The 14,369-nt window shown below is 34.1% G+C and overlaps 1 protein-coding gene across 1 annotated transcript; it reads left to right on the forward strand.

The window, feature by feature from the left end:
• The first annotated feature begins 7,078 nt into the window (after nucleotides 1-7,078).
• LOC112040063 (E3 ubiquitin-protein ligase ATL41) lies at nucleotides 7,079-8,278 on the forward strand. The gene has a single exon (XM_024072960.2). It carries the CDS (start codon nucleotides 7,249-7,251, stop codon nucleotides 8,020-8,022), a length of 774 nt encoding a protein of 257 aa, XP_023928728.1. The 5' UTR covers nucleotides 7,079-7,248; the 3' UTR covers nucleotides 8,023-8,278.
• Nucleotides 8,279-14,369: the final 6,091 nt, after the last annotated feature.

Genomic DNA, 14,369 nt, shown 5'->3' on the forward strand with positions numbered 1-14,369 from the left:
TTTGGAGACCATAATACAAGATCATGCCCTATATACAAGTAACCAGCTAAAATTTCAAAGTTCTCCTTGTGCTGTACGTGGACCAATGTTAAAGAAGGTTTATAAAGCAAAGAGACTAATCTAATCAGAAAGGAATATTATTAGCAAATGAATAAAATGATATTACCAACACCAAAACTTATTGGTTGTTCGACCCATGGGAAGGGGTGAACTTCACCACCTGAGAGAGGACATTTCGATGTTGAAATAAAACTTCCCAAATTGAAATAATTAAGAGTCTTCTAGACCCCCCAAACTTTTATTTGTCTTAAATTAATGTCATAACAAAATTTTCAAGTCAATGGCATTCGTTTTTTCTTTCATACACATCCCCATTTTTATGCCATTAGTAGGCCAATTAAATTACAGGAAACGTTGAAAATATTTCTCTAGAGATGGCTGAAGAATGTTCTTAGAAGTTTAGAGTTCACTTTTTTTAAATCATTAGATTTAAGTAGATCTAATGATTAAAAAAAAAAAAAACTCTCATTAATGCTAATATTCTTTTTGATCTTATTTATTTTCTCTTATTTATGATATTTATACTTATCTCTAATCCCAAAAAAAAGTGTATATGCACTTCTCTCTCTCTCTCTCTCCACAGCCAAGTCACTGGCAAAAAAAAAAAAGAAAAAAAAGAAAAAAAAAAGGTGCACAGCCACCGGACATATTTGTAGCTACATCTTTAAACCTTGATGAGTGATTTGCAACTAATCCTATAATCTTGATCGTGGTTACTTCTTCTTTATTTATTATTATTATTATTATTATTATTTTTTTTTGAGTAATAGAGTAATTGACACATATTCAGGTTATTTGTCGTAATGGTATGTCTTAGTTATTTGTAGCGACCTTTGATTTGCAATTAAGCCTACCAATGACACATGTTTATGTCCAATGACCTTGCTGGAATCACTTTGACATATGATCGTGGTTACAAGAGGCCATAACCTTATTGTTTGATCATGATGGTAGTAATGGTATGTAAGCCTTTATTGCTTATAGCTGATTGTGAAAGACTTAAAACAAACACTACTTCATGGTGGCTATGGCTTTTTTGTGGAGAGAGAGAGAGAGAGAGAGAGGGAGAAGTACCTATACACTTTTTAGGAATAGTAAATGAAATCAATTAGAATATGATCATTAATGAGGTCTTTTCTGACCATTGGATTTACTTAAATTCAATAATTTAGAAAATCTGTAACTTTAAAGAGTTACACAACTCAGTAACTTATTATTGAATTTATATTTTGAAAATCCAGCCGTTGAATTATATATTTTGTATGTTCTTAACATATATGCCAAATTTCATGCTAATCAGATATAATTTACCATTCGATCCATAAACTAATTTTTTATGCATTATTTCAAATTACAAAAACCTGAATTTAAACAATTGAAGTGTAACTTGAACACACACACACACACACACACACATATACACAGAGTTGGGTTCAAGTTACGCTTAGTGTAAGTCTAAACAATGTTACACCACTCAATAACTTGACAAATTAGGTGTACCTAGTGCTTATATTTCTCCTCCTTTGGCTTTCCTCATTATGAGTCGTTACATGCTAAATGTAACTCAATACTGACATCCTATAAACATGAGAGGAAAATGTTTCTCTCCAAGAAAGTCATCAAACTTCACCAATATCTTTTTATCATATGTAAAATTTGAAAATATAATTATTGGATTGCATGCTTTTCTTATATCATCTATGCTTGCAAAATTTCAAGAAGGTCAAAGATTAGTAGCTATGACATCAATTAAATGTTTAAATTTTAAGTTTTTATGATTTAAAATTACCCATAACAAATAGGTTTTTTGATTGAATAGTAAATAATATCCGATTTGAATGAAATTTGATGTACGTGTTAAGAACATAAAGTGCATGAAATCCAAAAGTTAGATTTTTAAAATTCACATCCAATAAAAAGATATAGAAAAAGTTTGAAAGGTTTCTCTAAACTAGTTTAGAGAGAAACTTTGTCCAATATCAATTGCCTAGGTTATGTTTCAAATCTTGTGGAGGATTCCTTTAATTGGGTTCTTTGAATTCTACATTTCTACTTGATGTTGGTGTTCTCAACAAAAAAAGAAAAGGAAAAAAAAAAAAAAAAAAAAACTTGATATTGGTGTTCCTAAAGCCCTATTTGTTGAAATCCACCTTGGTCAAGTTGCAAGCCCCAAGAGCAGAATTGGGTTAAAAACTGAATACCGATGGTTCCTTCCTTCTCAGGGAACCCGGGGCAAACTATAGTAGTGGGTTAATTTTAGATCATTTCAACTTGTGTTAACAGGAAGCAAGTATATGTGTTGATGATTGGCTACTTTGGGGAGAACATAAGCGAAGAACTTTATTTTGCTAGAGACTCTCTTTGTTTCTACTTTTAGTTTAGTTTTCTTTTAATAAAAAAGAAGAAGACGTTCCATCATGTAATTATTGCTACTTAAGTTTATATATTATTTCCTTAAATACCAAAAAAAAAAAAAAAAATCCATTAGAATTAGGAGAATTCTGTTATTGTGGTGGCATGGAATCTTGTGAAAAGTGAAAAGTACTTGGATTAAAGTGTTGGTGTGTTCTACTAATAATATATAAAAATATAAAATCTAAAAAACATATGATAATTGATTTTGGTTACAAACATTTGCTAATAATGTGGCCTAGCCGCCTAGGGTCCTTTTTGTACCATGCTTATTATTCTTTCGCATGTCTAGATTAGATCTAGTGTTTAGTGATACTGGACCCAAATTACCCAATTTTTTCACAAAATTTTGATTTGTCACTAATAGTATTTTTTTTTCCTTCATAAAATCTATATATATATATATATATATTAATAGCCAAAATTGAAAGAAAATCCAATTAGATTTTAATCAGATTCTTAATTTTGCACCATATTCCATTTAATTTTTAATTTTGTGCTAAATGAATTATTGAGTATAAAAATCGAAGAATCCAAATCCCATTAGATTCTAAATTGGATTTCAATTGGAGTCCAATTTTTTGTTACGTATCCATCTAAGTTTTTAATTTTTGTGACAAGTGAATTATCGAGACACAACTTAAAATTATATAAATAGTGTGTAGTCCTATGCATATATTATATAAATAGTGTTACGTTATATTATATAACTGTGATTATTTTTAATTATATTCGTGCATATGCATAAGACTACACACTATATATTTTAGAGCTATCCACGGGTCAGGTTTGTGCCCAACCCAGACTCAATCTGAATGAGGCGGGTGGATAAAAATTTGACTCGAAATTGACTCGGAGATCTAGTCAAATTTTTCAATTTGAGTCTCGTCGGCTTTGGGTTGATTCGGTTTGGTTTCGAGTTTTATCACCGGCGCTGAAATCTAGCCAGATCCATCGAGATCTGGCCAAAATCTGGCTGGATCCATCGATATAGGGACCAGATTTCGTTGGATAACGGTGAGATCTCGCCGGATCTCGAAGGATTAAGACCAGATCTTGACAAGATCTCGCCGAAGTTGGTCCGAAATTTGTAATAATTTTCTAGAAAAGGTAAAGGATTCGGTTCGGGTCGGGTGTCACTGGTTTTAACACGAAAAACCGACAACTGAAATGCGTGGGGTCGGGTTAGCTAGCTTGGAACTTGCGTCCGACCTCCAAAGCCGTCGAATCGGGTGGCGGCAAGTCGAACATGAGTGAGTTGGCCGGGTTGAGTGGGTTGCTAGGTCGGTTGGATGCCCCTAATTTATATAATATAATGTAACACTTGTTCAATTATTCTAACTCTTTTTTTATCCCAAAAAAAAAAGAAAAGGGTAAAGTAGTTGTTCGGATGACAGACATGTGCGCAGTACAACCAGACTCTGTATCACACGGTCATTTATTCATTATTCTTCGTGGGGGCCTCCATATTTTAGACTTTCTCCTCCTTCTAATCCTTCCCGCGCGGTCGTCTAATCTTCTTAAGTATTTTATTAAAAATATTGCAACTCTATTATTATAAAAATAAATAAATGCACAAATGTTCACTACTTTTTAGTTTTTAGCATATAAAAATATATATCTTGGTATTATATCTGATGAAGAATGGAATCTTGAGGGTTTAATAAAAAAACTAACAAGGGGACATGAGTTATAGCGTTGTTTTTTAACTAAATAAACCAAAATAATAAATCAACTTGTTTTTGCCATTCAACTTCTCTCATTGGTGTTGCTGTTTAATACTGTAATTTTCATTATTTGCCTAGCCCTTTCGCCCACTCTCTACAAAATTTATTGTTTTGGGCTCAGAGGGTTCCAAATCCATACCTCCTTGGGCTTGGGCCGCAAAAACTGACCCTACATCACTAATAGTATTTTTTTTTCTTCATAAAATCTATATATATATATATATATTAATACCCAAAATTGAGAAAAAATCCAATTAGATTTTAATCAGATGCTTAATTTTGCACCATATTCCATTTAATTTTTAATTTTGTGCTAAATGAATTATTGAGTATAAAAATCGAAGAATCCAAATCCCATTAGATTCTAAATTGGATTTCAATTGGAGTCTAATTTTTTGCTATGTGTCCATCTAAGTTTTTAATTTTTGTGACAAGTGAATTATCGAGACACAACTTAAAATTATATAAATAGTGTGTAGTCCTATGCATATATTATATAAATAGTGTTACGTTATATTATATAACTGTGATTATTTTTAATTATATTCGTGCATATGCATAAGACTACACACTATATATTTTAGAGCTATCCACGGGTCGGGTTTGTGCCCAACCCGGACTCAATCTGAATGAGGCGGGTGGATAAAAATTTGACTCGAAATTGACTCGGAGATCTGGTCAAATTTTTCGATTTAAGTCTCGTTGGCTTTGGGTTGATTCGGTTTGGTTTCGAGTTTTATCACCGGCGCTGAAATCTAGCCAGATCCATCGAGATCTGGCCAAAATCTGGCTGGATCCATCGATATAAGGACCAGATGTCGTTGGATAACGGAGAGATCTCGCCGGATCTCAAAGGATTAAGACCAGATCTTGACAAGATCTCGCCGAAGTTGGTCCGAAATTCGTAATAATTTTCCAGAAAAGGTAAAGGATTCGGTTCGGGTCGGGTGTCACTGATTTTAACACGAAAAACCGACAACTGAAACGCGTGGGGTCGGGTTAGCTAGCTTGGAACTTGCGTCCGACCTCCAAAGCCGTCGAATAGGGTGGCGGCAAGTCGAACATGAGTGAGTTGGCCGGGTTGAGTGGGTTGCTAGGTCAGTTGGATGCCCCTAATTTATATAATATAATGTAACACTAGTTCAATTATTCTAACTCTTTTTTTATCCCAAAAAAAAAAGAAAAGGGTAAAGTAGTTGTTCGGATGACAGACATGTGCGCAGTACAACCAGAATCTGTATCACACGGTCATTTATTCATTATTCTTCGTGGGGGCCTCCATATTTTAGACTTTCTCCTCCTTCTAATCCTTCCCGCGCGGTCGTCTAATCTTCTTAAGTATTTTATTAAAAATATTGCAACTCTATTATTATAAAAATAAATAAATGCACAAATGTTCACTACTTTTTAGTTTTTAGCATATAAAAATATATATCTTGGTATTATATCTGATGAAGAATGGAATCTTGAGGGTTTAATAAAAAAACTAACAAGGGGACATGAGTTATAGCGTTGTTTTTTAACTAAATAAACCAAAATAATAAATCAACTTGTTTTTGCCCGTTCAATTAATGATATGCTCCGTCTTTGAAAAAGAAATATCTTCTCAAGAAAAGAAATTGTCTACAACTCTAACAAAAAAAATTTGGTTGGATGAGTTTATTTCATTCACTTGTTTTGCTTGGAAAATAAATTGCGTTAGAGTACATTTATATCTAAACAAAATGAAACTTTAAAGATATGTTGTCATTTCACACACATACAAATATAATAATAATAAAATAATCAGTCGATATTTGACCATTCACTGAGAGCAGGTGCAATCTTCTGCCTTTCACACACAAGATAAACAAGGGATTAAAATGCTTGAAGATGGTCTGTAAATATTGATTGGAATTTTGGATACTAGATGCTAATGGAACTCAAGACCTCATGGTGAGAATTTTGAGGTCAAGGAACTATTAGACTAGCTAACCCCTTGTTTGATTTAAGAAATTGATCTACTTGTTCACATGATGGTTCAATCTCAACTTTCCCTTATTCTGTTTGGTCATGACACAAAGTTTAGGCGTGCATTTAGTATTTTTTTTTTATTTTTTTTATTTTGATGAAATAAAAATAAGTTAGATTTGGCTAAGTTGTACTTTAAAAAAGTGAAATTCAAAATTATATCTAACTAAGTTAGACCAAAGGCACAAAAAGTAAATAATTCAATTAATATTGTAATGAATTAGCCTTTTCACACATGTTATACCTGTGTTCAGATGTTCTTCTTTTTTAATTTTAAAAATATTCTCGTAATATTTTCATCTTGTAACAAGTAACAACATATAATTATAGTTTAAGAAAAAAAAATGTTTCTTAATTTAAAGGAATTCTCTTCTCAAAAAAAAAAAAAAATATATATATATATATATATGAATATGAATTTAAATTTAAAATTTAAAATTTAAAATTCTCAATTCATCTCTAAAATCTAAATTTATCATATTTAAAATATATTGAATTAAATTATTGGGTTTTTTTTTGATAAAAATGATAAGGTTATTTTTAAAAGTAGATAAAAATTGAAACTAAAAGAATAATTCAATTTCAATTTTATATATAGATAAATACATATGTTCCTTTCCCTCTTTAAATTATTCTAATCTATTTTTGCTGGTTTTGAAAAAACGAAAACAACGCAATTAAAAATGGAAACTGCATCTATCGCAAACAAGAAAATTGAAGAAAGAGAAAATGTGAAAATGCGTTTTGAGTTGTGATGCAAGTCAACATTCAACAGTCAACCTCTTGGAAAAGATGGGCAGGGGGAGTTCTAGTCAATTACACACACCTTGGCTTGTTATTTTGGCTCATTTCTGATTTCTCCTAACGAAACCCAATCCCCCACGCATTTGACAAAAAAGTCACATACACACACGACACAGAAAGCTCAACACAACACGACTTTCTCATCACAACCCCAATTCATTAACTTCTTCGATCCTTATAATCCCATAACCCCCCCAATCTCAGCTCACCAACGAAAAAAAGAAAAGAAACAAACATGTCCGGCCCCGATTACCCTGCAGATTTATTTGGTGATCATTACGATGATGGAATGCACTCACACTTTCAAAAACATAACAACGAGAGTGATTTAAATAGCAAGATCATGCTCACAGCTATTGTATCATTATCTGTGGTGATTGTGCTTGTTGTTGCGTTACACATATATGCAAGGTGTGTTCTAAGGCGACAAGCTCGTCAGCGGTTTGCTTTGCGTCAACTAGGCTTAACGGTGGCTCATGTTCGCTCTAACGAGCCACCCAAGACGGGTCTTGATCCTTTGGTCATTCAGTCATTGCCCATGTTTGTGTTCAAGCAAAGGGATGCTGAGGATGGTGCTGCCACGACTATAATAGAGTGCGCGGTCTGTTTAAGCGTGTTAGAGAAGGAAGAGATTGCGAGGTTGCTTCCCAATTGTAAGCACATTTTCCATGCGGAGTGCATAGACAAGTGGTTGAGTTCACACTCCACGTGTCCTATTTGTCGAACCGAGGCTGAGCCGCGGGTTCTTCCCGTGCCCCGTGAGGGTCCGGCGGGTCTAGCAGCTGCCGGTGGTGGTGGTGCACCCAATGCTCCACCTATGGATCGTGTCAATTCGGGTTTGTCATGCATGGAAGGGACCTCATATGGTGTTACCAACTCTTCGGAAAAGGTCAGTGGTTCAAGCTCAAGATTAAATTCATTCAAAAGGATGCTTAGTAGGGAAAAATCATTGAAAAGGATTCATTCTTGTGGTGAAGACGATGATACAGAAGATTTAGAGAGACAGTGATTACACTATAGGTAAAATCTAATGCGAGATTTTACTCTTTTGGAATAAAGCGTAATTATTCTGCATTTCGATTATAGCTTTATGATTGAGTACATAAATACACTTGAGAGAGAGAAATTTACATAAACTTGGCTCTAGTGATGAATAGACCAAGACAAAATGGTTGTCAGATTTTTAGAATTTCTATATATTTTTGTAAAGTTTGATAATTTTGTACTTATTACATTGTTTACTAGTAAATTTTACTTGGTCTAAAGGGACTTGGTGTTTGGTAACCTAAAAGAAATGATAATAAATAAAGTCACTAATATAATAGGGGCATAGTAGATGCTCTCCATGTGAACTAAGCTATCACAAATTGATCGGCTGAATAAGTTATTTTTTGGGAAGTCAAGATGTTGATCCTTGGGATTCGTATTGATTTTCTGAAATTAATTTTTAAAAAATGAACGGGAATAAAATCGATTTAAAAAAAAAAAAAAAATTCTATTGTGAGGGAATAATCGGTGGCAGGGTGTACACAAGGATTTTTAGTTGCTTAACGTGTGCTAGAGTTTATTTGATGTTTTTAATATAATTTTTTAAAAATATTTTAACAATAGAATTTTGTTTTATTTATCGAGACCTATCCTAGTCCTAGCACAGGGGATAGCCAGGGAAGGTTTTCAAATCTAGAGTCATGAAATCGATACCGAGTCGCAAAAGCAAAATTAACCCTCTGGCAAGATCAGGGAGGGCCAGGCGGCCAGCTGCAATGTGGGCCGCTTTATCTGTTTGTGTGAAATGTAAATTGCATAAACAAGATTAATTTATGAATAGGAAACTGGGGTAATTAGGTGTTTGGAGGGCTCTGATTTACTGTCAACCCACCTATTATCCCAATCAAGTCGGGTTTTTAAGCTGCTATTGCCTGTGGTATGCTAGTTGTGATCGTTTCCATGAACTTAAATCAGCAGTTAGATCGATTAAATCTAGAAGTCGTCTCGATATGTTGATGAATTTTGGATGGTGTCTTGATGAGAGAGCTGGTGATTTGGATGGCATTTTCATGAGACGATGAAAATCTCAAATTCTTTGCCAAATATGGTGGAAATCTAGAGATCCTTTTGTCAGGATTTGGTGGAAATTAGAGACTCCTGTTGGATTTGGTGGACATCCTAAGTTCTCTGTTAAAACTTAGGCAAAGATCGAGTTGAAGAGGAGTGACAACACGCAAAGTGAAGATGAGGAGAGGAATAATGGCATGATGTTGATTAGGGAGGGAGGGTAAGGCTTGGTTCCAGTGCACTAGAGCTGACACTATTCGGACACATGACAAAAATCGAACACTTATTTGCATCGTGTTGAACCCAATTAGGGAAGCATGATACTGGACAGAGTTGACACTATTTGGACACATGACAAAAATCGAACACGTGATTGCATCGTGTCAACTCCAGTGCACTAGAGTTAAGCCTAATTAGGAAAGCATGATACTGGACAAAGCTCTTTAAATGGGTCGGGTTGTTGAATTTCCAAATCCAATGCTCAATCCAATTTGACCAAGTTTTGCGGATACCAACCTGCCGTTGACAAAACTAACTCTTGAAATCGACATATTTCGAATAGGGTGGCTTTGGGTCGGATGGTTCTTGCTGGGTGTGGGTTTAATTGATCAGCTATAACGGTGAGAATAACCTCAAGGGCGAAAAGTATATTTTTCAAAACATTTTTCACATTTTTAAATATTGAAATACTTTTTGAAACAGTACCATATGTTAGAACTAGTTAGATACATCATATATCAGAGTTCAAAATTACAATTAAAATCATATCAAGATTTGATAGGATTTACCAAATGAATAACCCTAAACTGTATTTTTTACTCAAACATGGAAAGTTTTTATTGAACTTTGAAAAAAGAAGCCATACCTAATCCAAGCCCATTATTTTTGACCATTACATTTTACATTCACAAGAACGGCTCTACTTTCAACTTTGGAAGCTAACATGGTTTTCGACTATACTCTTATGACCATCTCTCTCTCTCTCTCTCTCTAGATAAGCCAAAGGTCAATTGTCAGTCCGTTGTTCTTTTGTTTAGTCTTCAAATAATTTATTTATTTAATATTTGTTTCCCATCCTATTATGCAAATTTGCTCCAAAAATATGGTCAATGACGTTATCAAAAAAAAAATGGTCAATGATACTTGCAAGTTGTTCAGATTTGTTGGAAATTAGAGCATAGCAGAAATTGACTTCCGTCTCATTGAACCATAATTATGATGATCACGTAAAGAATTTATGAAAAAGTAATATAAGTGAAATGACATTATCTATGTATAGTCTTAAATTATACATGGGTGATTTGTAGAGCCGGGGAGGTGGCCCCTCCTCCTAAAGGGCAATCCTCCCTACTCCCTCCTCAAATATATATGAAGACCCCTTTTTTTTTTTTAAATCTTTTTGGTTAAAAGTATAGCAAGACTCAAAACTAACTTGTTTAATCTCCATATTTTTTGGACTCCCAATTCTCCATATTTAATCAAGAAAAAAAAAAATTCTTCTATATGTACTCTTAAAATTATAAAATGATATATTACCAATTTACCACAATAACCATAACTAATGAGTACCAAATTTATTTTTAATTATTATTTTAATTCTTTTACAATGCTAACTCATCTATTTTTCATCAATTAATAAATAAATAAATAAACCCATATTTTGAATGGTTGGAAATTCAAGCTAAGGTAGACAACTAAAATATTAAATATAGAACAACCTCTTTAAAAAAAAATTAAAAAAAAAAACATAGGAATTGTATTTTTTTTTTTGAATTATATTATAATATAAAAGTAGTTTTTTTTTTTTTTCCTTTTTCACTTTACTCTTAAGTAATCAAATAACTTTAAGAATAATCAAATAACTTGTTTGAATATCTTATATTTTGATTATTTGTTAACTTCGTGTTTTAGTGACATATGGTGATTATTTTTATTTATAACTTTTACTTCTTTTATTTTATTTTTTCTTTTCTCCTCCTTTCTCATTTCTTCTTGTTGCTCCTCTCTCCTCACACTCTTTACTTCTCCCACTCTTCCCTCAAATTTTTCTCTCTTTCTCCACCTCGCCAATCTCGTCTACCCAACCACCGATAGACCCATCTCGCTGTTAGGATTAGTGCTCTAAAATTCTATTGTATGCTATGTATGACATTATGTATGACATTATATTATATGTAATAAAGTTGTTTTTATTATTATCTAAAATAATGGTAACATGAATATTTGGACATTATCATATAGTTCTTGAGATGCATAGTATGTGATTTAGTCACAGTAGATATAAATCACAAGTTATTTGTAAACTCAAAATCTTAGTTCGTAGTTGTGGTAGGCCTTTTTCGCAACTGCGGGCTGGGTTGCCTTCTGCTACCTTATGGCCAAATGGTTCTGGGTAGGAGAGTCAGGATTGGCTTGACTGTAGCACACCTCAAGCCAGCTTATGCACAAGCTAGAGCCCCTTTACTAAGACCTTGGACACGTGCCCATGGCAAAGGAAGCTGCTACAAAAAATTTATGGTAGGCAAGTGTAATAAATGCAACATGATTAGGATGATAACAATGAGGAAATGGAAATCACACTAATGCTTGATCAATAAAATAAAAAGGGAGAATGGTCAATCTTACATGCTTGATTTCTTTACTGAGCTAAGTTTAGGAAGGGAACCACTCTTCAATGTGGGCAATCTCATAGGGAAATCCTGCCATGGAAATTACCTACTTTGAGAGAATGAGCTTAAATGGCTTATCCTCAAATTCTTTAATTCTTACTAGAGAGTAGGCTTTCAGAGAGAGAGAAGGGAACAACCTATTGGTGCATGCCCACTATCATGCTCTTGCTCACTCTCTTTGTTTTTCTTTCTAATCCCTTTTTCCTTTCTAAGTTTTCTATTCTATCTTTCACTCCCTTTCTTACTTCCTTTTCTCTCTATTCTCTCTTGTTCCCCTCCGTTGTTGTTGTTGTTGTTGTTGTTGTTGTTGTTGTTGTTGTTGTTTTGCATTGTGCACGACTGAGGCCCCTTTTATATTGCCTGTCGTGATAGATTTTTACTATTTTACCCCTTAATTGCTTTTGTCCTGGCATGGGTGTCCTTCCTAGACTACCCACTAGTCTATTAGCTGCCCAGCCATCACCACTTATTTATGCTGGTTGTGCCACATCCCATTCCCAGACAAAAGAGTCCCATATTGTTTTCTTACTCACAGTGGCATTCACATTCGGATAAGGGTGGACATTCTCTCTCACTATCCCTCATGGCATGCACCTAGTGATTCTAACTCATCTTTCCCTCTCTTACTTCTGACCCATGGCCCACCACTCCTGTATTGGTTGGGTATATGTTGGTGGTGCCTGAGCCTTATGTGTGCTCCACTTCCATGTGTGTCCATGACTTGTCTACTGTTCATGCATTTGCCATGACCTAAGGGCTTGTCTGCACATTCTACTACTCGTTCTTAACCTTTTGTGGCGTGAATGAGTTTCTGAACTTTCATTCTTTGTGTCTTACTTTTTCTAGGGTTGGGTCATGCTTGATCGTGGGTCTTTCCTTCTCCAATCTATTTTTTACCCTTTTTTGTGGGTCGATTAATACTTCTCCTATGCCATCTTGATGTTCCTGCCATGTTATTATTTGACTTGTGCTTGTTGGGCCTCTTTTGGGCTTGCTATATGCTTTCCATTTGCTCAATTTTAGTAACCCAACACTATCATTGGACTTGTACTCATGCTATTTTGGGCTTCCTTGGCCCATTTCATTGCTTTTGAGCTTTCTTGGCCCATTTCATTTCCTTGGGCACCCCCAACCCATTCCAATTATTCATTCTCATGGGCTTTTGCTAATTCTTTTAGGCTTCCCCGGCCCAAATTACTATATCCTTCACTTTCGGGGTTTATGGGCTTTTCCACCAATCCCTTAGTTACTTAGTTCCTTCATTTGGGCTCCTTCGGCCCATTCTTGTTTGCTTTCCATTTCTCATAATGCCCATGGGTCTACCACTTCTTTCTTCGGGCTCTTTTGGGCTCGCTTGCTTTCTTTGAGGCCCTTTTGCTATTTTTTAGGCCTGTGGTCCATTATTCCTTCCATTCGGGCTTAATAGTTTTTTTTCTCAATTTACTGACTCCACTTCTTTATTCCCCCCCCCCCCCCCCCCACCCCCTTATTGTTGGGTTTCTTCCTGCTATTGGGTTTTTTTGCCAAAGTGGGCATTAACAGTAGTTAGTGATGAAATTGAACATTTCATCTACGAAAACTATAACATGTCAATTAAGATGATTTGTCTTAATCATGGAAGTGAAGACTTTTAATTGATATGTTTGTATGTTTTAAGTGTATAAGACATATTGAATTGGACCACAGTGAGATTTTTTATTCTATTCACGACTGTCAAATGAATAATAAATCTCATGACTTTCATTTGTATAAACTCTTAATCTTGAGGGAATAGTGAATCCAATCATGAAATATAGGTTGCTTTAATATATCAAAAGTGAGATCTCAATATACGGTCAAAACTTCAGTATGTTGAGTAACTACACGTAATGTTAAAGGAACATATATTCTCAAGATAGAATTCATAGTCTCTTTATATAGATATAAAATATTTCCTTGAGATAAGTTCAATGGGTTTTATTATTTAGAGTGTTAGGCCTAACCACTTTAGTACAGAGTTACTAAAGTTTATATTTTATGAAATTAGATTTCATAAAATATATATGAATAACTTAAAGGATTAAATCGGGTACTTAAGTATCAAGATGTAGTAATCTTTAAAGTGACAGTTATATATTATGACTTTGTATTACTACAAATATTTTCATGAAGGGGTTAAATGTTTAATAAAGTCTTGAGATTTAATTTATTAATAAGGCTTATAGTACAATTATATTTATATACTGGTATTAAATACAATTAATAGTAACTTCGGGTTTGTTAAGAGTTGATAGATAAATCTAAAACTCATTGGAGCTAGAGTTTTATTTGTCCGTTTTGGTCCCACTCCAAGCCACACACTAAAACTCAATTGGGCTAGCTTAAAAGGCTAACCCAATTAGATAATCAGTTATTAATTTAAAAAGAGTTATTAAATAAAGTAACGACCAAGTGCAGAAAAATACATACGATTAAAAAGAGAAAGATTCAGAGTCTTTTCTCAAGAGACACTTGGTTATTCTGTTGCGTGTTTTTGTATGAGATACAAAACTGTATTTTTCCATGTGTTTATCCAACACTCACCTACCCAGTTTTGATCCACCCCTTTCATCGACCCATCTTGCCAACCTAAGCCACCAGTACTATTCTCCTT

Source organism: Quercus suber, unplaced genomic scaffold, assembly GCF_002906115.3.
Source record: "Quercus suber isolate HL8 unplaced genomic scaffold, Cork oak 2.0 scaffold_71, whole genome shotgun sequence".
In the NCBI taxonomy this organism is placed as follows: Eukaryota; Viridiplantae; Streptophyta; class Magnoliopsida; order Fagales; family Fagaceae; genus Quercus; species Quercus suber.